The 26375-nt window shown below is 39.1% G+C and overlaps 1 protein-coding gene across 1 annotated transcript in view; it reads left to right on the top strand.

The window, feature by feature from the left end:
* Positions 1 to 26375, top strand: part of ARHGAP15 (Rho GTPase activating protein 15) — a 678200-nt gene that overhangs the window by 407779 nt on the left and 244046 nt on the right. Inside the window, exon 9 of the mRNA XM_052635885.1 lies at positions 19014 to 19112. Within this exon, the coding sequence (XP_052491845.1) occupies positions 19014 to 19112 (99 nt within the window). The remainder of the gene's footprint in view (positions 1 to 19013; positions 19113 to 26375) is intronic.

The raw sequence follows: 26375 nt of genomic DNA, 5'->3' as shown, positions 1-26375 counted from the left end.
CTCATCCTCTGTTGTCCCCTTCTCCTCCTGCCCCCAATTTCTCCCAGCCTCAGGATCTTTTCCAATGAGTCAACTCTTCGCATGAGGTGGCCAAAGTATTGGAGTTTAAGCTTTAGCTGAATCTCCTTTAGGATGGACTGGTTGGACCTCCTTGCAGACCAAGGGACTCTCAAGAGTCTTCTCCAGCACCACAGTTCAAAAGCATCAATTCTTCAGAGCTCAGCTTTCTTCAAGGCTAATTCTCACACATACTCGTAAGCCACTGTTTTCTAAGAGGATACAGTATTTCATAAAGCAGAATCCCCCAAGAAATGAATGAGGGAGGAAAACGTACAACAAATATGGCATAATATATTAAATGTCAATTGCTTCAAGGGGCATTTAGGTCATAGATTTCAGAAAATTACAAGTGGGAAAAGAAGTGGGAAAGATTACTATTTCTTTTACTCTATGGCCCTTAAACTGAACCTTAAAGTATTTGGATATGAGAAGAAATGAGTAAGACATGTAAGGTACACAGTTGTAGGAAAGCATGGGTAATGGTGACTTGGATGAAATATAACGGATTTAATAAGTCATGGTGGCAGGTGGCTTGCATAGGGTCAGGCTAAGGACCTTGTACTTTATTTTATGATCAATGTTATTATTCACTCAGTACCATTACATATTTCTTATTTATTTGATGAACATATATTGAAGACCTACCATGTGGTAAGTGATAGCCTGGATGTTGGGCCCACCAAGATATGTAAGGTGAGATTCCTTTCTTGAAAATTAGACACTGCCTAAAAGAAGTATTCTATATTAAAATAAAATTATGTCCATATCTCGCCAGCTTGGCTCCATTTGAAAAGTCCAGTGGAAATATATATAGTTATCCCTTACTATCATTTGAGGATGCTACAACCCTGTGTGTAAAATGCCACAGTACAGTGATTCCTCTGTATTTGCTGGTTCTATATCCCTGTATATGTGAAGGACTGATTGTGTTAGAAAGCCACATTATGAAATTAATTTTACTTAATTCCTATTTAACCTCAATGGGCCACGTCCCAGCAACCTGTTACTGTGAATGAAGTAACAATGACATGAAGGTAGCAAGTCTTCATAGGTAGCAAATATCACAAGTCTTGACTCCCACCAGTATCATCATAACAATTCAGCCTTTCTGTTTCCAATGTCTCCCTGGCTATTTCTGGGACGCCTGGAGTGTATCACGTCTGAGAAGAACTGCTCTCTTCATGTTCTTCTCTGATTCCTCTTCGTTGATATCTCATTGCCTACAAACTGGACAAGGAAGGCAATTTGCCATGGTCACAGATAGCCAGCGTCTTCTGATCAATGACTGCTTCAGGGCCTACTTACTGTCCAGAAGTTTCCAAACCTACAAAACCTTCCAGGGCCTGCAGTCCCTCTGGTTCCACTGCATTTCTGGCTTCACTCTGCCTGCAGAACAATCAGGAAGACTGCCCTGCTCCCAGACATCCATGTGGTTCAGTTGATCTTTTTAGGGCCTGAAGCAACAATGCTTAGGCTTTGAATCTCACAAAGTGAAAAAATAGCTTCTTTCCATTCTCTCTGAGGCCCTCTCCTCAACAGAACTCGGATCAGCTAGAATACATGAAGCATTCTTCCCTCTCTGAGAATTCCCACTGATTCCACAAGCTCAAAATCCTTCTCAAGCAAGCCACTTCTCAAACACACTGTTGGTGTTTTCACCAACAAATATTAACACTTGCAATTAGACATTTGGGTAGTGACCATCACTCTGCAATTCATTCGGTAGACCCAACCATTTCATCTTTAATTATGCCTGTCCCACCTTGGGAGACCCTGTTAGTTGGAAAAGTAACGTGAAGTGTATGAAATAAACCCAGAAAATGTACTGTATGCAAAGTGCATCTCCCAATGAAAGTGAAAGTGTTGGTCACACAGTTGTGTTTGACTCTTTGTGACCCCATGGACTGTTGGTCGCCAGGCTTCTCTGTCCATGGAATTCTCCAGGCATGAATACTGGAGTGGGTAGCCATTCCCTTCTCCAGGGAGTCTTTCCAACCCAGGGATCGAACCTGGGTCCCCTGCATTTCAGGCAGATTCTTTACCCTCTGAGTTACCAAGGAAGCCCATCTTCCAATGAGATATCTATTTATTCAGTTCTGTGGACAGCCCTGAGACAGGATAAGCTGTTTTAGAAATGTTAGTGCAAGGTCACTTTCTACAGTAAGAGCTGAGAAAGAAATACACACCATGTTTGACTGGAAGCCCCAAAAGAGACAATATGTTTTCGGAAATGTGTGCACCATGGCCTACTAATTTGAGCTCCTAACCCCTTCTCTCCAGTTACATTCCTGGAAATGTTTTTCAATTTCTTTGCATAAAATAATTAGTGGACAACAGAGAGCAGGCAAACCTGCACAGGGTATACGCCACACCTCCACGGAGCTAGCCAACACTTCCACAGAACCACACTGTTCCCCAGCTCTTAATATGGTTTATTATCAAATCCTTTACCTGCCTCAAAGCACTTTTCATCAAAGCTGCTTTTAAGCTGAAGCTGAGGACCAAAGAATGCCTTTAACAGAATCCTGAAATAGCTTTTAACCCAAGGCTGAGAAGAGAAAGTGCTTTTAACCTAAAGTGCTTTCCTCTTAGGTACTTCAGCATGTACCTAGCACTCAGCATTAGTAGCTGTGAGAACACCCTTAAGACCCAAATGAAAAAGACTCCATTAAAGATATTCAAACCCATTATATTAAAATATTACAAGTAATATTTGAAATCATTAAGCAGTTTTACTCCAACTAAATTTAAATCTTTTCTTATTGAACTATGCATTCATGCAAATAAATTGAAGTCTTACCACCTGGGATTCTAACAAATCTATGCTGATATTAGGAAGAGTACAGTGTTATTTCCTAGATTTTACTTAATCCAGAGTGAGTCACAATTTCCACACCTTCTCCACCCTAAAAGAAACTTTCAACTTTTATCAATCACTGAATGACATTACCAGCTTTAGTCCCTATTAGTATGGGCTAAAAGGTAATTTTATTAAATCATTTAGATTTAATTCAATCAAATATCTGAATAAATTTCATGTATAAAGTTTTCTTCTTATCCTCATCACTCAAGCAGAAATAAAAGTACTGATTCCATAGTAATAAAAGTTTTAACTTCAGAGTAATTGTAATAAGTTGTATGCTTGAGCAGTTAAGCTCCATGGACAGTTTTCTAGTTTAAAAACATAAACTGTACACAAATAGGGATAAAGTAGCAAAATTTGACATCTTTAAATTTTATTCCCTTTTCCTTTGATAGACCCCTCAGTAATGCTAATAAAATGAGGATAGGCGAAGGAAAAACAGCAAATATTGTCAACCCAAAATGTAAATAATCAGCCTTTGCTAAGCAAAATTTGGTAATGTTGATCATCCAAAGTTCATTAATGTAAACTAAACTGAAATACATTTCTTTCATACTCAAAAGTTATCATGAAACAGTCATTGCATAAAAGTCACTTTTCTATATAGATTGTCTCTTTTATTCATGTGTTCCTTCATTCACTTATTCACTTATTTTTACTTGGTATCCAGAAGGGAATGTAATATGAGGCAATAGAAATACACCTATTTCTCTAGGAAAGAGGAAAAATTTTGTTTATCTTGTTCTATTGTATAAAGCTTCCTCACCTTGAGTATTCTTTTCTAGCATCCTCTTCCTAGTAAACTTCTATTTATTTTTAATCTTCCAGCTCAAAGTTACCAACTCCATAAATCCATTTCTGTCTTCCTCATTCTGAATCAGTCCTCTTTTCTGTTTATCCCCACACAATAATTTCATTATTTGAGCATTTTAATACCTTCCAAGGAGACCATGAATTGTCTCTGGTGGACTGAAGAGCATCTTAATTTCACTCTGCTTTAAAGAGAGTGGGAAATAAGGGACGGAGGGCATGAAATCTTTCAGTGGTTTTAAAATTCCTATTTATTTACAATTCCTCATTCCTTCTTGTGGAAACTCTTATGCCACTGGGTGCTCCTTTAGTGAAGACTGCCCCTCACACCGGCCTCCAGATGTTGGGCTACTCCTGTGTTAAGTCTTTGGACTTCTCTTCTCTTTTCCTTTACCTTTTCCTTCTTAGACTACTAAGCACTATTCAGATATTCCAGGGCTGAAATACTCCAGCCCTGTGGTTTCAAATTCCTATGGTAGGTTTTCTAAGCTTAGTACTTCAAACTCCAGACCCTTGAAACTCCAGACTTGCACATTCAAACATCTACTTGACGTCTCCTGGGATGTTTGGTAAGACATCTCACAGTTTTCTAGAGCAATCCTTGCCTCCCAAGCTACCATGTATTCTCATTTCCAGGAAATGTTTCTGCTATTTGCCAGTGGGGGTCTCTCTCCATGCTATTCTGTCCCATCGATCAGTTCACTTCAGTTCAGTTCAGTTCAGTTCAGTCGCTCAGTCATGTCCGACTCTTTGCGACCCCATGAATCGCAGCACGCCAGGCCTCCCTGTCCATCACCAGCTCCCGGAGTTCACTCAGACTCATGTCCATCAAGTCCGTGATGCCATCCAGCCTTCTCATCCTTGGTCGTCCCCTTCTCCTCCTGCCCCCAATCTCTTCCAGCATCAGAGTCTTTTCAATGAATCAATCTTCACATGAGGTGGCCAAAGTACTGGAGCTTCAGCTTTAGCATCATTTCTTCCAAAGAAATCCCAGGGTTGATCTCCTTCAGAATGGACTGGTTGGATCTCCTTGAAGTCTAAGGGACCCTCAAGAGTCTTCTCCAACACCACAGTTCAAATGCGTCAATTCTTCGGCGGTCAGCCTTCTTCACAGTCCAACTCTCACATCCATACATGACCACAGGAAAAACCATAGCCTTGACTAGACAGACCTTAGTCGGCAAAGTAATGTCTCTGCTTTTGAATATACTACCTAGGTTGGTCGTAACTTTTCTTCTAAGGAGTAAGCATCTTTTAATTTCATGGCTGCAGTCACCATCTGCAGTGATTTGGGAGCCCCCCAAAATAAAGTCTGACACTGTTTCGCTGTTTCCCCATCAATTTGAAGTGATGGGACCAGATGCCATGATCTTCGTTTTCTGAATGTTGAGCTTTAAGTCAACCTTTTCACTCTCCACTTTCACTTTCATCAAGAGTTTTTAGCTCCTCTTCACTTTCTGCCATAAGGGTGGTGTCATCTGCATATCTGAGGTTATTGATATTTCTCCCGGCAATCTTGATTCCAGCTTAGCAAATCCCACCTTAAAAATATACTCTCAATTCAACCACTTCTATTTACTTCCATTGTCACCACCCTATCTAAGACCAGAATCTCTCCCTGAACTATCTCACCAGCTCTCTAGCTGACCTCTCTGATTCTTTTCCTCACCCTCTTAAATACAGTCTGCACGTAGCAACTAGAAAGATTATTTAAAAACATAAATCACTTTACATAACTTCCTTGCTCAATAATTTCCAATAACTTAGAATAAAATCATACTTAAAATCGTATGTATTTTTCTTCCTGTGACCTATAGGGTTCCACCTGCTTCATCCATGAGGCTACGTTTTCAATTTCATCTTCAACCATACTTCCCGTTTATCATTTCACTTCAGTCACACCAGCCTTCCTGCTGCTCCTCCAAGTTACCCCACTTACTCTCCCTTGCTCCTCCTCTGATTAAATGTTCTACCTACATATTGATATGGCTCATGCCTTCACTTCTTGGGTCTCTGCTCAGTACCATTACCGCTAAAAAGTCTTCTCTGATAACACTTCTCTTGCTTTCTGTCTCCCTGGCATGCTTTATTTTCTCATAGCACCTATCACCATCTGATATATTAATGTGCGTATGTGCTTGTTTCCCCCATTTACATACAGAGTGTGTAAAGACAGAGAATGTCCTGTTGATTATTCCATCCTCTTTAGGCATTGAAAAATACTCAAGGATGGATTGATTGAATGGATGAATACAAAAATGCAGTAATATCCACTTGGTCAAGTCGTTCTCTGTGTTGTGATTCTGTGCACACACATGTGGTGGAGCGTGTGTGTGTGTGTGTGTGTGTGTGTGTAATTTATATGTTGTGCTGCTTTAGGTAAGCACAGAAAAGAAATATAGGACAAAAATTGGCCTAAGGGAGACAAATATAGAAAAAAGATATACTCGTTGTTATATTTGAGTTAATAAACTCTTCATTTAAGACGAAGGTGTCTTTCTAGCTGGTGGACCCACCAATATGTGCATTGCATCACTTGGTTCAAATGGAGTTGAGATCTATTTTTAATAGTGTTTGGGAGCTTAAAAGGAAGGGCCAAAGGACGCTTTATAGAAGTCTTGTTTGAGGTTGAGAGTGTAACTGTGAAAGGTGGAGACTGCTGAAAGCCTGAAAAGAGAAGGAGGAGGAAAAATGGAAAGGACTGGGGAAAGACTCTCCATACTGTTTGAATGGCAGCCAGTCTGGCTCTGATCCTCATCTTTGGCTGACCTTGTCAAAGGGTGCTACCCTTGAAGCAACTGTCCAACGTTGACTGGAGGTTCCAGATCCCAGCCTTCCTTTGTTGGGGGAGGTCTTCTCCCTAGAGCCTCGATCAATCTCCTCCAGAGCAGTCTTTCCAGGGTAGACATTATCATTTTCTGCCAGCGACTTTAAAGTCTGTTAGATCAGATGAGATACAAAAATATGAATAAACATGTGGGAAGAACTATACACAGACGTGTATATACTTAAAATTCCTATTTATTTAGATTCCAAACTACTTGAAAGTTAAAATAATTAAGCTTTTTCCTGGACTTGCCACTTATGAGGGAAAAAAAATTACGAGTAAACAAAGCAATGAGAGAGATTTACTTCCAGTGTATATTAAGAGACTCAGCAGAGAATCAGTGCAACTTTTGATATCTGTGTAGTAAAAAGCAAAGACATAAGCCATCAGTATACTACAGTACTTAATTTAAATCACGTATTTCTTAAAAAAGTTTCAGTGAAGTTGTGGGAGAATTATATGATGGAGGTTCACATAGAGAGTATTTTAAAGGTAAGGAAAAGAGAAATGCAAGAATGGAAGTAGAGAAAATATAAGAATAGAGATAGGATTCCTTGATAAGTAATCTAAAAGTTTTGGTCTGGAAACATACTCACAAAAGGAAACTACATGTCGCTTACAGTTTAAAGTCAAAGGATGAAATCACCTAAATTGCTGAAATTACCCATCTTGAGAATATTATTTTTGTCCTCCATCAGCCACTGCCCTGTCCTTATGGCAGCCTATTGGGAAATGATCTACCTATGTCTGCAGCATTTTAGAGGGAGAAAACTTCCTAGTGAATGCTACCTACTAAGGAAGCTACAAAGGTTGTATTTTTCTCATTCCAACCCATTTTTTAGACAAAATCTCATTCACTTGGACATCATATATTAGAACTTCAAATCTTGAGTAACTGATGAACAGAAGTCATTAGGACATTAGTGGTGGGGGCGGGGGTGACAATGCAAACAGCATCCTATCCCTCTCAAAGTCACAGGACAGCAAGACAGTTGCTGTATTTCCTTTTTCTTACTTACTGGCTCTCCTGAGAACTTTGGATTAAGTCTTTCTAAGACTGGCCCCTCACCTGCAGTAATTTCTTTGAAGAATTAATAAACTGCTTTTATTTTTTAATCTAACTTCTTTTATTTTATTTTGAAATATAGTTGATTTCTATTCTAAAGAGCCTCTTGAGGGTGAAGGAATTAAAGAGCTTCTTGATGAGGGTGAAGGAGGAGAGTGAAAGAGCTGCCTTAACACTAAATATTAAAAAAAAAAACAACAAACTAAGATCATGACATCCAGCCCCATTACTTCATGGCAAACAAGAGGGGAAGAGACAGAAGTAGTGACAGATTTCCTCTTCTTGGGCTCTAAAATCACTCAAATGGTGACTGCAGCCATGAAATCAGATGATTGCTTCTCAGCAGGAAAGCTATGGCAAACCTAGACAGTGTGTTGAAGAGCAGAGACATTAATCTGCTGATAGCTATGGTCTTTCTAGTGGTCACATAATGGTTGTAAGAGCTGGACCATAAAGAAGAAGATAAAGTGCCAAAGAATTGATATCTTCTGACTGTGGTGCTGGAGAAGACTCCTGAAAATCCCTTGGACAGCAAGGAGATCAAACCAGTCAATCTTAAGGGAAATCAACCCTGAATGCTTGTTGGAAGGACTGATGCTAAAGCTGAAGTTCCAGTATTTTGGTCACTGATGCAAACAGCTGACTCCAGGAGATGGTGAGGGACAGGGAGGCCTAGTGTGTTACAGTCCATGGGGTTGTAAAGAGTCAGACATGACTGGGTGACTGAACAGCAACATTATTGATTAACAATATTGTGCTAGTTTCAGATATACAGCAAAATGATTCAGTTATAAATTACTTTTGTTGTTGTTCAGTCACCCAAGTTCATGTCCATTGCATTGGTGATGCCATCCAGCCATCTCATCCTCTGATGCCCTCTTCTCCTTCTGCCCTCAATCTTTCCCAGCATTAGTGACTCTTCCTATGAGTCAACTGTTCGCCTCAGGTGACCAAAATACTGAAGTTTCAGCTTCAACATGAGTTCTTCCAATGAGTATTTAGGGTTGATTTCCCTTAATATTGATTGGTTTTATCTCCTTGCTATCCAAAGGACTCTCAGGAGTCTTCTCCAGTTCAAAGGCATCAATTCTTTGGCACTTCACCTTCTTTATTACTTTTTACTCTTTAGTATACTGCCTTCTAAAATTACTTTTGGTTCCCAGTAAATTCTTTGAGTTTCCTCCTACTCCCATCCTTTGACATCATTTGAATAAATGTTTCTTTGCTTAAGATAACCACAGTGCTTTTTTTTTCTATTGTAGCCAAAATCTTCAATGAATATGCCTCATTACCAAAAACTGTCCAATGTGTGTGTGTGAGCGTTTGAACAGTTCAGTTTTTTATTATTGTTTTCTCTTCCTCTCTTTATTTCTTCATGTGTATAGTTCTATGGGCTTTGTTTTTCTGCTTCAGAATTTACTAGAGTAGCTGCAATGAGCCTCTCTCCTGATAGCAGAATAACATCATTTTGAAAAGCATGTGGAGACTGTCTCCCTGCATAAATGATGATAACACCGTCACATTATTTGAACATTTAACTGCCTCTATTGAGTAGTTTTCCTCGTAGTTTTGATTCATTTGGAATCTAACTGACAAAGATCCCATTACTGGCTGTTCTTTCCATAATTTGTCAAAAAATATATAGCAGAGATGAGGGAGAATGAAGCTAATTTGTAATCTGGGAGACTTAACCTGGTTATGCTGATGAACTAACTAAATCGGTCAAAAGTTTGAGTGCTGAAAGATTAAAAACCACCATTCTCTAGTTAAACTCTAATTCATTATGTAAACAACATGCTTTGTAAGTGCAGTCATGTGGAAGGTCTATTTGTTTTTCTCACCAAAAGATGCTTTCAAAGAAAAATTACAGAAAATGGACTTTCTCCAACCAATGTGTTGCCTGCCACCCCTGGTACAAGCGCTGAAGCAGGAGAACAAAGATGTAATGATCGCACCAGCCAAGGCCATGGGCATGTGCAGAACATTCCAAAAATATTGGCACCCCTAGCAAGAGGTGTTTTCTAAATACAAAAAGTTGTTAAGAGAGGAAGAAAGGATTACCAGGGAGCCCACAGATGGAACTATAGGTGGGGAGCCGGGAACTCAGGGTTCCAGGACTGCTTCCTTTTTCGGAATGCCATAAGGAGGGGGAAAGCAGAAATAATCCTTAACGTTGTGCCAGGATAGCAGACATAGATGTTTAGGGGGCAAAAGCTAGGTCATCAATGCTTGCCAGGAAAACAAAACACCTTCTTTCTCCCTCCCCCTTTCCTTACACAATTTCAAGATAGAAGATTCTGTGGTTCAAACATGTTCCTATTATTTAATGGTCTTCCTTGGTGTATCAAACTCTGAAATCTGTATCAGATTTACAGATGGATGGCAATCCTACAATAGCCCCTAAACTGTACAATGATGTCTTAGCTAAATCTCCATGATTTACTTCCTTAGGGCTTTTGATTTTACAAAGTCATTTCAAGTGCATCATCATCTCCTCCACGTTATATACTTCACCGTGTAATGTTAAAAGCTCATGTTGCAGTCATTTTTTTTTTAAAGTTGTAATTGATAGAAACTTGTTCAAACTGCAAACGTAAGAATGGAATTTATTGGACTACTTGCCTGAAAAATCAAAGAGACGAGGATAGCTTCAACCATGACTGGACCTGTGGGCACAAAATGCTATCAAATCTTTATCTTCTCCATCCTTCAGCTCTCTTTTCCATTCTGTTGGCTTAATCCTCCAGTATGTTTTCCCAGAAGCTGGCAGTATAACTTCTAGAAGCTCAGACTCATATCCTCAGAGTTTACCAAAAGCCCTCAGGATTTGGGAGACCAGATCCACTTGGATCATGTGTTCATATCCAAACACATGTTCATATCCCCGTGTCCAAGGGAAGAAGTGCATGTCTATTGCTAGAGCTGGAGCTGGTGGGGTCAGCACTACTCAAAACAAATGGCAGCAATATGAGAAAGTGTCACTCCCATAGGAAAACCCGAGCGCTCATACTGGAGGGTAGAAGGATAGTCCCAAGGCCAGCAAAGCCAGTAGACATGCAACATTACCAGCGTCACCCATAACAGTGGGTCTCACTGAGCCATTTCCACTCCTGGCACCTTCTCCTCTGATTGTAAGCCCTCTTTTGGAACGTTGTGGATGGGGCTATGTACATGTTCTTGCCAAATTTGTTTGGCTGCATTAAACTGAAAGTGTTAGTATTAGTCACTCAGTCAGGTCCGACTCTTTGTGGGTTTGTGGCCCCATGGACTATAGCCCATCAGGCCCCTCTGTCCATGGGATTTTCCAGGCAAGAATACTAGAGTAGGTAGCCATTCCCTTCTCCAACAGATCTTCTTGACCCAAGGATTGAAACTGGGTCTCCTGCATTACAGGCACATTCTTCACTGTCTGAGCCACCAGGGAAGCCCAGCACCTTCTAATTTCTAATGCTCCCCATGGCAACCATATATGGTGCATCATATATGTGGTATATATGTGACATCATATATAAGTATCAGGAAGTGAGGAGCTGAGGTGTCTCTGCTTCATTCACTTCCCTCTGCAATTTGTTTCTGTGCACACTCACTCATTGCACATAGCCATCTCGCCAAATGGCTCCCTTTGCCCCTCAGTGTCCCTGGAGCAGATAGTATCTCTGATACCACCTCAGTATGTAGCATCCCAATTCTAAAACTTTTGGAGGGAGACTTGCACTGACCCAGCTTAGGCCACATGACTACCATTAATTTAATCAGGTTTACCCAGAAGGTATGGGCTCCCCTGGTGGCTCAGATGGTAAAGAATCTGCCTGCAATGCAAGAGACCCGGGTTTGATTCCTGGGTCAGGAAGATCCCCTTGAAAAGGGAATGTCTACCCACTCCAGTATTCTTGCCCGGAGAATTCCATGGACAGAGGAACCTGGTGGGCTACCATCCATGGGTTCGCAGAGGGGGACTGGATTGAGCGACTAACACTTTCACTTCTTGTTTTAACCTGGGAGGCTAGGTCCTTCTACAGAGCCATACCTTACTGGGTGAGCGTAGCCACTTTAAAGTCAGGATATAAATGAGGTGATTTTTTTTTTGTCTTTTTTACTTTTCTGGTAACCAGTGAAAGCAAACATTTCCCTTCTATCTAATGAAGTTCAACATATATCAACTCTTTTTTTCCCCCAGAGCGCTGTTGGCAATCTGGGAAGGGTTGTTTTCTCTCCCCATGAGGGATTGCCTGCACTTACCTGGACCACCCAGTAAGTGGCAGTAATGCACCTCCCCCACCTCTGGCCTCAGAACAACTGAAAGTACCCAGCAGTGCCCCTCACCCTCTCTAGAGCATTCTGGCAATCAAAAAATCAAAAATACCTTGCAATGGAAACTTTCTGTTCTCCACCCCACTCAAAATCCTCCCCCAAATCCTGTCTTTCCTTATAATTAGTGAATCCTCATCACTAACCTGCTAAAAAGAAGTCTATTTGCTGTCTCTACTTCTCACTTTCCCTTCAAATCTTGACCACAAGCCTCTGCTTTTCCGTTTCATTCTACAAAAGCCATTTTACTTATGATCACCAATAACCTCTTAATTTCACCTTGATTTCTCACCAACATTCTGTTCTGAAATACCTATCCTAACTCCTAAATATCAATCTCTCTATTCTTCTCCAAACCCTTGGGTTTCTGCATCTTAGTCTCCTTTAACAAAGCAAAAAACTTAAATCCTCTTTGCCTAGTGAGTTAGCTCACCTCCTGCATCCTGTTTGCAAATCCACAGAATCACTGCATCTCTCTGTTGTCTGAGTTAGGTCCTTATCTTTTTTTTTTTTTTTCATCTAGAGCCTGATGTTTTGTAACTATAGGCAAATGACTCAATATCTTTGTGCCTCAGTTTCCACTCCTATAAAATCAGGATGATAATAGTGTCTACCACCAAAGTGTTACAATTACTGTGAAGATCAAGTAAGTTAGAATAAAGTACTTTGAACTTTGCCTGGCTGAATGTAATAAGTCTTTGCTGTTATTAATAAACACCCTTGCTGCTAAGTCACTTCAGTCGTGTCGGACTCTGTGTGACCCCATACACGGCAGCCCACCAGGCTCCCTGGTCCCTGGGACTCTCCAGGCAAGAACACTGGCGTGGGTTGCCATTTCCTTCTCCAATGCATGAAAGTGAAAAGTGAGGGTGAAGTTGCTCAGTCGTGTCCAACTCTTAGTGACCCCCATGGACTACAGCCTACCAGGCTCCTCCACCCATGGGATTTTCCAGGAAAGAGTACTGAAGTGGGGTGCCATTGCCTTCTCTGAATAAACATCCTTATGATAGCACCAATTGCATCATATTATAATTGTGAGAACTATTCTTCCGCCCAGACTGTAGGAGATCATGCTTCATGCATCATTGCATCTTCAGGATGGAGTGCAATGTCTAGGCTACAGTGGGCATGTAATAGATAGTTATGAATGAATGTCAATCTTCAAATTCTTTACAGTGCTCAGCATATGGTAGGTGCTCATGAAATATACACTGAATTGAATTAAATAAATTTGAACTGGTCTGTAGAGAATACATAATAATAAGTTCATAATATAACATAAAACTTAATGACTTTAAATTTTAAGGTGAGAGAAATTTCTTTTGAGTCTCTTCCTTAGGATTGACTCTAAATGGATGTGTAAGTCCACATTCTAACCAAATTTAGAATTTTTTCTCTGTTTATTTGCTCCCCAGTTTTGGTTTCCATGTCCTATCAAGTCTCTTTGTTTTCATTCTCACAGCATAGCTTAGATCACCAAAACTCCAGTCTCTTGTTATCATTCTTTATCAGTAAGCTGTTGCTGCTAACAAACAGAATCTCAGTGGCAAACAGCAAAAAGCACTTATTTTTCATGTGTCTGTGGCTTGAATGGACAGCTCTGCTTTACATTGTAGGTTTGACTGGACTTGTCTCCTCAATGAGGGTCAGCCTCAGTTCTGTGCTATATGTATTTACTCTGGAGCCCAGACTGAAAGGGGAGCTGCTACCCAGGGAAACTCTTGATTCGGCAGTAACAGAGAAGTAAGGGTAGAAATCTGTAGCATGTCTGAAGACCTCAGTGTTGAATTGAAGCATAGTCATTTCTACACAGGCTACATTGTCCAAAGTAATCATATGGGCAAGCCCTCTATCAGTGAAATGAAGGAAATAAATGTCACCCACTCTAGCGAATTTTACCACACAGTCAGATGGCAAAGGTGGTGAAAGTATAAATCTAATTCCGAAAAGAGGAGAAGAATTCTCAGTGGTGACTAAATTTACCACAAACCTATCCTGATTCTGGTCTTCATAACATCTGCATACATAACCACATTAGCTTCTCAACAGATATTTTGTGTTCAGTCTTCACCACGATCTGTGCCCCCCCCCATTTGGTTATGAATATTTTGGTTACAGGTGATAGAATATCCAGTTAAAAATTGTTTATATTATCTCATAATATAAGAAGTATAGAGAAAGTGTTTTAGGACAGGTTTAGAAGTTCAACAATATCACTGAGGTCTCAGATCTTTGTAGCTTCTTTTTTTTAATCATGTTTAGCTTTGGCTTGCAAACTTCTTGTCTCATGGTGACAAGATTGCAGCAGTAGCTCCAGGCATTGCAAAGTTGCACGTTGATGTTCATGAAGGAAAAAAGACAGAATGCTTTCATGTACTCCTCTCCTTTCATCAGGAAAAAAAATCTTTTTTAGTTTCCCAAGTCATACCCCCTTGCATTTTACCAACCAGAACTCTTTAATTTTAAACTAACTAAATTTACATGATTGAAGACAGGAAGAGAAGGGACAACAGAGGAAGAGATGGTTGGATGGCATCACCAACTCAATGGACATGCATTTGAGCAAGCTCTGGAAGTGGGTGACGGACAGGGAAGCCTGGTGTGCTGCAGTCCATGAGGTCACATAGAGTTGGACATGACTGAGCTTCTGCACTGAACTGAACTGAAAGCTACAAAAGAAGAAGAAGTCATTGGAGACTATTTGAACATCAGAATCTGTCTTATAAGTGGACTCTAAAATAAGAAAGAAGTTGGGAGGGAAATGGCATATGTATAACAAATCAGCCACATTTTCACGCTCTCAGATAAATGCCCACTTGACTTAATAGTTAAGACTCCTCATAACACAAACTTTATTTCCTCTTAAAGCTTCATACATGAAGATTTCCCTAAATAAGAAAAAGTGTATGTTTCCCTTTGTACAATCACACCAAGATGATTCTTCTCATCACTCTCTCGTCGCTGATTGTTTACCTCTCCTTCATCCTCCCCAAATGCCCTCTTTGTTCTCTTCCTTACATCTCCAAGCTAAGTCTTACTTAACCTTGAGGACTCAGTTCTTTTCTGGGAAGCCGTCCATGAGTGCTCAAGGCTGTTCAGATGCTCCTTCTAACATGTTCCCATTGGATCTGTGCTTCCCTGGGAATAGTATACTTCAGGATGACATGATCTTATTTACTTATATGATGTCACCACTAGACAAGAAACTTTAGAGCATTGGAAAGTAGCCTTTGTTATGGTGCTATCAGTGCCTTTCCTAGCTCCTGACACAGAGCAGGCATTTAGGATTTCTTTTAAATAACAGAATGAGTGAAGGAGTAAATACAGTAGAATATTTTCATCTTTTTCGTTTTCCTGTATCTACCTATCAGAAAAAAAAGAAAGAAAGAAACCTTTCTCCAGACTTTAGCACCATCTTCATTCAAGAATCTATCTTTCTTGAATGATCTCCATCCCATAAATCCCTCCCCCCAACCTCTGCCTTCCCACATACCACCTTTGCACTAAAGGACAGAAAAAAACTTTATACTTTAGAACTTCTTTCTTTGCGCTATGTACTTTTTGTGATACCTGCTATATATTCTATTTATTATTAATTAACTGAATATTTCTGTTAGCCCTACAATATTATAAGCTTCTTGATATCTTTATCACACCCTAATATGCCTACTCATTGCTTCAGCTATAGAGGATACTCAGTACATATTTCTGAAATTTATTTGAATCATGACTATCATTAAAAGATTTTATTTTGTATAACAATTCTTCCTTTCTATAATCTCTGACCAGTTTAAATGATCAAATCTGAAGTTCTGGATTATTTTTCTTAAATAATATTTTATGTTATTCTTTCTTAAGTTGGTGACTTACTGTGTCTGAATGAATCTTTGTTACTAGACCAGATATTCAAAGCAAATATTCATGATTATTTCCCACTTCTCTACATTACGTTGATGTGTGTTTTGAGCTTGTCTTCTTTCTATCTCTTGGACAAAAATGCACATTTCCACATTAAACTGCGTTATTATTAGTGCTCTAGCCTTAACTTTTTCCCTCCCTGCTGAGTTGTTCTCAACTCAAGCCATCACCTTTCCTTAGAAATTGATGACAATCGTGATTTCCTTGAAGTCTCACCACAATCTGTGTTGACTGTCCCTTTGAATAACATATCATTTACCATTCTATTATGCTGCATCTTATATTTTCCCCCACTTATGCTAAAAATATAAAGAGATAGAAATACCAGACCACCTTGCCTGTCTCCTGAGAAACCTGTATGCAGCTCAAGAAGCAACAGTTAGAACCATACATGGAACAACAAACTGGTTCAAAATTGGTAGAGGAGTACATCAAGGCTGTATATTGTCACCCTGCTTATTTAACTTAAATGCTGATTACATCATGAGAAATGCTGGGCTGGATGCAGCAGAAGCTGCAATCAAGATTGCCAGGAGAAATATCAATAACCTCAGATATGCAGATGACACCACTCTTATGGCAGAAAGCAAAGAGAAACTAAAGAGCCTCTTGATGAAGGCGAAAGAGGAGAGTGAAAAGGCTGGCTTAAAACTCAGCATTCAAAAAATGAAGATCATTTCATCTGGTCCCATCACTTCGTGGCAAATAGATGGGGAAACAATGGAAACAGTGACAGACTTTATTTTCTTGGGCTCCAAAATCAGTGCAGATGGTGAGTGTAGCCATGAAATTAAAAGAGGCTTACTCCTTGGAAGAAAAGCTATGGCAAACCTAGAGAGCATGTTAAAAAGCAGAGACATTACTTTGCTGACAAATGTCCGTATAGTCAAAGCGATGGTTTTTCCAGTAGTCATGTATGGGTGTGAGAGTTGGACCATAAACAAGGCTGAGCACCAAAGAATTGATGTTTTTGAACTGTAGTGTTGGAGAAGACTCTTGAGAATCCTTTGGACTGCAAGGAGATCAAACCAGTCAATCCTAAAGGAAATCAATCCTGAATATTAATTGTAAGGACTGATGCTGAAGCTGAAGCTCCAATACTTTGGTGACCTGATGCAGAGAACTGACTCATTAGAAAAGACCCTGATGCTGGGAAAGATTGAAGGCAGGAGGAGAAGGGATGACAGAGGATGAGATGATTTGATGGCATCACTGACTCAGTGGACATGAGTTTGAGTAAATTCCAGGAAACAGTGAAGGACAGGGAAGCTGGCGTGCTGTAGTCCACAGGGTCGCAAAGAGTCAGACACGACCGAAGGACTGAACAACAGCAACTGTGCCAAAAATATGTTTTACATTTTTGAAAACTTCTACTGATGAAAAAGATGATGTCTTACAGTCAATAATTCAATAAATATTTATTGAACTTCTAGTATTTGCCAAAGAGTGTTGAGTTACTGGGAATTCAGTAAGAAAGAAAATAGGAATAGTCCTTACTCTCTTGGGTTTTGCATTCTAAGCAAGGAGAGCAACTAACCAGTAAACATATCAATCTAATATGTCAGATGGAGTAAAGTGCTCTAAGAAAAGTAAGCTGTGGGCAGCATGAAGATTTGTTATCAGCAGAGGTTGCCAGTTTTTTTAAAGGTGGATAGGAAAGGCTACAATAAGAGGGTGACATTTGATCACCTGGGTAATTGATTTCCACACAGAGGAAATAATAAGTTCAAAGTCCCTGAGGCAGAAGTGTGCTTGGCATGGACAAGCATCAGTGATGTAGACAGAATGGCAGCAGCAATTGATGAGCAGAGAGAGGAGAGAGGAAGCAAATGAAGTCAGTTAATTGGTGGAAAGTCAGGTTGTTTACTGCCTTGGTAGTGATGTCAAGGAATTAAATTTCATTGCATGTGAGATGGAAAGTCCTTGAACCTACTAAATATTTGTTTCATTGTCAATAATCAACATCTCTGCTGTTTAAAAAGGCTCCGGAAATGGATGGTGGTGATGGTTGCACAACGGTGCACATGTACTTAATGCCACTAAACTGGACACACAAAAGTGGTTAAAATGGTAAATTTTATGTTATGTATATTTTATCGCAATTTTTTAAAAATCCTTGAGTGAACACCATGGACCCAAAACTGTGCTTGACCGAAAGAACAGTATAAGCAATGCAGCATGCAAGACTTTGCTTTGAGAAAATACATTCCATATATTATAAGCGAAAATACACAATGCAACGTAGCATAAATCATGTTCCAAATGAGAGAGCTAGGCTAGAATTTCACACAGTGTTCTCGGAAACATTAGTCTGGAGAGATGCCCTTTGAAATAAAGGATCTTACTCAAATAAGTTTGGGAACTAGCGCATCCTTCAGTCCTGCCTGGAGATTCCCAGTGCACATTGGCATAACACAGGCTCTGAAAATAAGTACACATGAAAGAAACCTGTTTAACTTTGTTTAACCCAGTGTTGCTAAATCATTTTGATTACAGGCTTTCCCCCTCAAATTGCCTGTTAACCTCCTGAGAAACTGGTATTCCAAAGAACCTACGTTACAGGAGACATAAAGCTGATAGGAATTCCGGATAGAGTTTGTGGAGAAAGAACCATCTGAGCTGAGCCCTAAAAAAAAGGGATACTTAGATTAGAGGAAGGGCAAATTCAAGGCAGGAGAAACGTGAAAACATTCACTTCAAAGTAAATCTTCTGGAACTTGCTTTTTTCAAATATCATTGTGCCATTGAATGAATCTAAATACACTAGCAACATCATAATTTTGATGATTGTTGATAAACTTCTTCTCAAACACTGAGACACCGATTCACTAAGATTCATTAATTTGTCGAAGTTTTCTTAATTCCTAGTCATTATTTTATAGACAGCGAAATTAAGCCCAGAGAGACTATAACTTACTCAGTCATCCCTGCCTAATCGATGGCAGAGTGTTCATTTTCTTTCTCTAGGGCCAGAGTCCTGTTCCATAAAGGAGGGAGCTATGGTCCTTGCATGTCTGCAACAGACACTTTGGAATTAAAGCCAAAAATCGATTCCAATGCAAGATGCAGATTTCATCATTCAGTGGATATGGAAACAGAATCAAATTAAAGAACAACGCAAGCTTGGATTTTAATGAAGCTCATCTTTGTTTCTTTTGCAGATCAAATTTTTGGCTCTCATCTGCACACACTGTGTGAACGTGAAAATTCCACAGTTCCACGGTTTGTAAAGCAGTGCATTGAAGCTGTCGAAAAAAGAGGTGGGTAACTGAATGTACAGCCATTCCCCCAATACTGCACCCTCTACACAACCAATGCTCACATTAACAGCACCACTTGATTTGTCTGGAAAGCCATGCAATTAAAACCTGACTGTTGCTAATCAGTTAAGAGGATCAAGTTTCTTATTAACTTCAGTTTGTTTTCACAGTAGGGACATCAATAATTCCTACTAATGTTCTTTTTTTTAATATTTTGCTGTCTGACATGTTGTTGATTCAATTGCAAACTTCTTGTTTTCCCGCTAGTGATAAAACATTCATAAACTATCAGTACTCACAGTGTTAGAACCCTCCTAACATTCATGCTGGTAGACGTTGTGCCAGAACAAATTTTGGTAAGCCCCCATTACCCAGTGAAACAAATAGTGCTCCTACTTGCAAACAGTGATGTTCCATCTTCCACGTGTATCTGTTCAGCACAGAATATGCCTAACTAGTTTTGCTGCAACAATTAACAGACACACCTCCAGTGTTAAGGTGACCTTTGATTCCTATATTTCAACATTCTAATTTTCATCTGAAATTATTTCATCTTACTGAGGGGAACAAAGCAAAACCCAATTGACTCGTTATTTCTATGGTAGTCTATCTGTAGGGTGTTTTTCCTTCAGACTCTGACTTCATTCATTCAAGGTCATTTTCCCTGGAAGTTACATACAGTAGATGCAGAATCTGAAAAACTATATATATTGTATAAAAATATGAAGCTTCATCACCATCTGTTACAAGTTTACAACATATTCCCAGGATCTAGGGGGATATATATCATGTAAAAGATAGAGGTGTTTTCAGAAAAAGAATTGGTGAATCTATTCCCCTTTTCAGCTCCCAGTCTCTTAAAACAATAGAACCAAGGGAAGAAATCTTTACCAAGTTATCTGCTAGGGAAAAGCCATTTTAATTCTCTCAATGTTACCTGGCTTTATTATAGAAACATAATAAAAATGGTCTGCAATTTCCAACTCCTGGAAATTCATACTTTAATTATACTGTAAGGACAGCCTTGGGATCCTATTATTCCCATATCAGTAGGGAATGAGAGAATAACAAGAAGGGGACAAGTGGGTAGAGAGAGTGGATAAAGTGAGCAGCTTTGGGGAAAAGCATATCAACACATCAGAGAGCTGAGCTGAGAGTTCAGAGAGAGAAAAGAAAAGAGTAAAAGCAGAATACACAAGGAGAGGTTATCTGTGAGGAGTGGAATCAATTAGAGTTTAGAGAGAAAAGTCCTCTTATTGCATGTTACAATCTCATTTAATTGTGTAAGTACGTATTTTAGGAATAAATATTATTTAATAAATAGAGCCAAATGGATCACTGAAAGTGTTATAATGTTATTATTGCCAATAGTTAAATTATCATCATTTTCTGGAAACCTTGACTCACTTATAAATACTCAGTACTGACAGTGTAAGCACCGTCATATTAGAACAAAAATCCAAATAGGACTTTGGGGGAAGCTGTGCATAATAAGATGTGTGCACATTTAAAAAAGGATTTTATACCTCTCTATTTCTGTATATACCCCAGGCAAAATGAAAACCCTGCTAGACACAGTCTTGTGGCATGCAGATACCATGGTATTGCAGAATTGAAAATGCCTGTAAATAGAAACTGTATGTTTTGTTCATGGCATTTTATTGGTGATTTTTAATAAAATAAGACCATGTTTTTGCTGACGGGACAATCATATTTGGCCTTATATTTTATCGTCCCAATGTTTTCTCTTAAAATGAATTTGTATATTCAGCACTAGATAGGCACTAATCACATATAATGATTATTAATATAATTCTTAAATGTTTTAATGAAACTCAAAGACTACAGTTCCATAAAGCGGCAGATAATTCAAAGCATTTTGGCAATATCAGCTTAAAGGAACTCTATGGAAATGTTCAACAAAACTCAGAGGCACAAAAACCTCTCACATCGCTACAAGATTTACAAGTGTGTGCTGTTGATTATATTTTTCTATGATCATTTTGTTGGATTAATATTCTTACATTTATACGCCAATTCTGTTTACTCAAAGTGTTGTTTTGCTAAATTCTGGCATAAAGCATCTCAGTACAGAAATAATTTATGTGAATATAAGTCCAATGTTTCTGTAGGTTTCTGATGACATTTTGTGCTGGGGTTCATATTAGGAAGTAACATATAAAAGTGCCAAGTCTCTCAGCACGGCTGGACTCAGCATATCTAGAGCCCTCCTGCTAATGGCCAGATCCTCTTCCAGCCAAGATACCCAACTGCAGAGTCATGGGAAATGCTTATGGACCTCTTATGGGAAAGGCATGTTTAATGAAAACTGTGTGTTTATTCTCACAGACTTAGGAAAATGATCTCAGTCCTCACTACAGCAGCACATCAGCTGTTACATAAAAACTAATTGTTTCCTTTCTTTTTTCTCCAGATTATTTTCCCCACCTTGAAAAATCATTTACAAACTGCAGTAATATTTTTTAAATGTTTCTGTGCTGTGCTTAGTTGCTCAGTCATGCCCAACTCTTTGTGACCCCATGGACTATAGCCCACCAGGGTCCTCTGCCATGGGGATTCTCCAGGCAAGAATACTGGAGTTGGTTGCCATGCCCTCCTCAGGGGATCTTCCCATCCCAGAGATCGAACTCAGGTCTCCCACACTGCAGGCAGAATCTTTACCATTGGAGCCACCAGGGAAGCCCAAGAATAATGGAGTGGGTGACCTATCCCTTTTCCAGGGGATCTTCCCAACCCAGGAATCGAACCAGGGTCTCCTGCATTGCAGGCAGATTCTTTACCAGTTGATCTACCAGGGAAGCCCTAAATGCTTCTAACATTCTTGATTACAAATGAAGCAACATCAGGAGGGCATCTCTCGCCATTTACTCACTCATTCCTCTATTCATCCATTCATTCAGTAGCTCACTTACACTTGGCAGAAGCAATTTGCCCATGCTTCTCTAGTCTCCCCCAGGGATATCCTACCCAGTCCTTGGCACAAAATGTATTCTTTACCCGTTCTTGGCAAAGTGGTATTCAGTTCCATTCAGTCACTCAGTTGTGTCCGACTCTCTGCGACCCCATGAACCACACCACGCCAGGCCTCCCTGTCCATCACCAACTCCCGGAGTCCACCCAAACCCATGTCCATTGAGTCGGTGATGCCATCCAACCATCTCATCCTCTGTTGTCCCCTTCTCCTGCCCTCAATCTTTCCCGCATCAGGGTCTGTTCAAATGAGTCAGCTCTTCACATCAGGTGGCCAAAGTATTGGAGTTTCAGCTACAACATCAGTCCTTCCAATGAACACCCAGGACTGATCTCCTTTAGGATGGACTGGTTGGGATCTCTTTGCAGTCCAAGGGACTCTCAAGAGTCTTCTCCAACACCACAGTTCAAAAGCATCAATTCTTCGGCGCTCAGCTTTCTTTATAGTCTTTATTGACAAAGTAATGTCTCTGCTTTTAACAGGCTGTCTAGGTTGGTCATAACTTTCCTTCCAAGGAGTAAGCATCTTTTAATTTCATGGCTGCAATCACCATCAACAGTGATTTTGGAGCCCCCAAAAATAAAGTCAGCCACTGTTTCCCCATCTATTTGCCATGAAACGATGGGACCAGGTGCCACGATCTTAGTTTTCTGAATGTTGAGCTTTAAGCCAACTTTTTCACTCTTCTCTTTCACTTTCATTAAGAGGCTCTTTAGTGCTGCTTCACTTTCTGCCATAAGGGTATTAGTTGCATTTTAAATTTTGAATCTCTTGGACATGCCTAGAAGAAAATCTCTTAGTGAGCCGAATGTAAACCAATTTAGCGAATCACTTGTTTAGTATGTTTCCTTATCTTGATTTGGATTTCCTTTATTCCTCTAAACCACCAGAGCATTCTCCTCCTTACCAACTATTGTAACTAGATTAAAGTTATTTCTGTGGTTTCTGACATTGTCTGCTTAGCCCAGAAAATATACACAGAACTTGGAGGGCCAACTGTGAAGGAGTGTGTTTGTCTTTAAAACTTTTCCAAGTGGTTCATTCTCCTTTGTCTTGCCTTTACAGTTTTGGACTATGTGTGTGTGTGTGTGTGTGTGTGTGTGTGTGTGTGTGTGTGTGAAATTGTAAATGCAGTGAGAAATTGAATTTTTGTTTCTTCTTCTAGAGAAAATTATACAAAAATATTGAATGGTTATTCAGCTAATGCTCAATAGACATGGTAAACTGACCAAAAGCAGGAGATCATCTGACAATTTTTTTAAAGCCTGGAGGAACAAGCATGTAGGGGGTGTACATTGTGACATACTGGTGGTATGTAGATCTAAACAGAGAGAAGTTCAGTTTTCAGTGCTTTATGGAATGCTTTCTGTAGTTTACGATGATCTAAGAGGTATATAGAAATTGCTTTCTTAAAAGTAGAGTCACTTGTATCACTTAGAGACAAGGACCTAGAGATATGATCTGAAGAAAGTACTTCATCTAAACTGGTATAATTAGTACTAAAACCTTAATCCATAGGTTTTTTATATATATATATGAAAAGTCTGTAACTGACTAGTCTTTGTGAAGGCCAGTCATTTGGAAAGAGCCCCACATAGTATGTCACACCTTGTAAACACTCAGTAGTATTGGCTGAATGAAGTAATAGAACTAGTGTTACTGCATTTCAGCAACAGGTAATTAACTGCTCAGATACCTACTCTGTATCATTCCCCATACTACCATCTGAGAATATAGAGGAGATACACATTAAACAAACTGTGGTAAGTCCTATGAAAGAAAAGAATAGATATTGTGCTGGAAGAAAGAACAACCAGTACAATAATAATTTTAAAAATAGAAGTTTGCTTAAAATTAGCATGATGGGGGTAGGGGAAGTGGAAAGATCTTGATCAAAGGCATCAAGTTGAAGTTATGCAGGATGAAAAAGTCTAGAGACCTATTACATAAGCATGATAACCAGAGTTTACAATATTGTGTTGAATACTGAAAATAAGCTAAGAGTAGATTTTGAATGCTCTCAACACAGAGAAAAATTGGTAGTTATGTGAGGAGATATGTTAATTAGTTTGTCATTTTGCTATGTCTATGTATATCATGTCATATACCTTAACTATATATATATATATATATATATGGTTTTCATTGAGAATATATTTTAAATGACATAATAAGCCCTGAATAATAAACACATACTCTTCTGGTTTTAGCCTCCTGATAAGACCAGAAGTTTAATGACACCCTATTTCCTAGGTTATTTTCTTGACATACTGTAACAGTGTAACACGAGGAGTAACTTGGTGTGAGATACCCAAAAAAACATGCCATGAATGATGAACCAGTCCTTTTTCCATGCAACAATGCCATACATTGCCCAAGACTTTTTAAAATATAATAATGGAGCTAACTAAACAAATGAACATGTTTCTACACTAAATATACTTTTATGCATCCAATATATTTTTGCTTGTAAGGGCATAGGGCTGGTTTTAAAACAATTTTTAAGTTGCATTTGGATTGGCAGTCATCCTTTGGAATATGGTTTAACAACTCATTCTTCCTCCTTGATTCCCAGTTCAGGTTACTATGCCCCCAAACGATATAGCAAATTTTAAATAATATCTAGAGATCTGTTGCAAACAACGTGAACACAGCATTACTTAACTGTACACTCAAAATGGTAAATTTTATATGATTTTCTTTGCCACAATTAAAAATAAATGATACCAGGTCTTCCACATTTGATGATTCCAGCTATAAGCTACTTTGCAGAATGCCTCAGCAGATGCTAACCAACAATTTTGTCCTCTCTCTCTTTCTTCTGGAACACAAAATACTATGACAGGAATGATACACAAAATTACATATTTGACTTGGTGCCTAAAAGCCACCCTGGGATCCATAACCTTGCTTAAAGATTTAAAAAGACCTTTAGTCTACTTCTGAGAAGGTCCTTAGCCCCGAAAACTTTATCTCTCTCTTTGACTTCTTAGCAGCTGTTATATTTTTTTGCTGTCGTTTGTTTGACAGGATCCAGTTATAGGTTCCGATGTCTGTTTAAAGAAACAAGGAGGCTGTTGGCTTTAAAATTCCCTCATTGCTTGTGTGATCAGCATTTTCCCAGGCTTTTCTACATAGTTTGCCAAGCAAAGGGACTGACCTTTTGTAGCAAACACTTTTTCATTTCAAAATGCTCACTTTGATTTTTGTCCCATTTTATGCTCATTCCAAACTGTTTACAACCCACTAAAAATGACTGTGAATTATATGTTTGTGTAATGGATTCCTTTTGTGGTCAGAGTGGAATGTTTACTTTGAACAATTAGTTATCTTTGGGTAGATTATAGCAACTTGGAAAAAGAATGACTAAAATTATTATTATACCTTAACTGTTTCTTTTTGGTAGTTCCCCTGCTGTTACGTGAAGTCTGAGAAAACGGCAGATTAAGAATTCCATGACATTACAGACCAAACCTATTTCTCTTATTGTATCAATATTTATTTGGGCATACTTATTAATATTACAAGAAGGTATGGTTATACCCTTATAACTTACTGGATATACTTACTGAATCATAAAAATTCAGGACAAGGACTATACAAAATACAAGGATATTTCCTATTATATATAGTGCATGCTTCCTTAATAGGTATTTGCAAATTAAGTAAGGCATGCACATGTATGTACTTATTATAAAAAAAAAAGACCTGATTATAGTATAGCTATGATGCACCAGATCCAGTGCACCAGTCTGACATGGTCTTGAGATCCTACCAAGTGTTCACTGGCAACAATAAAACTACATAGTCTTTTCCTGATGCCCGGTGAGCTAGGCCACTGAAGGGCCCATCATAATGCCTTCCCTAGGCAAACGCTGCTCCCAGTTCTGCTAATTTTGCACTGTTCATTCTTTCCCACTTTGGGATAATCTATTATAGTTGGATCCAGGCACGCACCAAAGCCTGATACTTCCATGAAGAATGTGCAATTTGTACTGTTTAGTTGGTGACGAGATTCTTGAAAACTTTTATGATTATATCTTGTTCCAGAGAGACTTCTGCTTGCTAGTTTTATAAGCAGCGACTGAAAAAATAAAAAGTAATGAAAACAAAACAAACTGATAAAAATTACATGCTCAAAAAATAAAATCAAGAGTTCAAGATAAGCACTATTCCCTTTTCCCTAGAGAATATTTGTGGGACTGAACAAAAATGTTTCTCAGGGCACTGACCTATGTCTTCCTTTTTTTTTTTCTTTTTTAAGTGCTTGC

This window comes from Budorcas taxicolor, chromosome 2 (assembly GCF_023091745.1).
Source record: "Budorcas taxicolor isolate Tak-1 chromosome 2, Takin1.1, whole genome shotgun sequence".
NCBI classification, from domain to species: domain Eukaryota; kingdom Metazoa; phylum Chordata; class Mammalia; order Artiodactyla; family Bovidae; genus Budorcas; species Budorcas taxicolor.
Note: the sequence above shows the minus strand (reverse complement) of the source record. Positions and strands in the feature narration are given on the sequence as shown.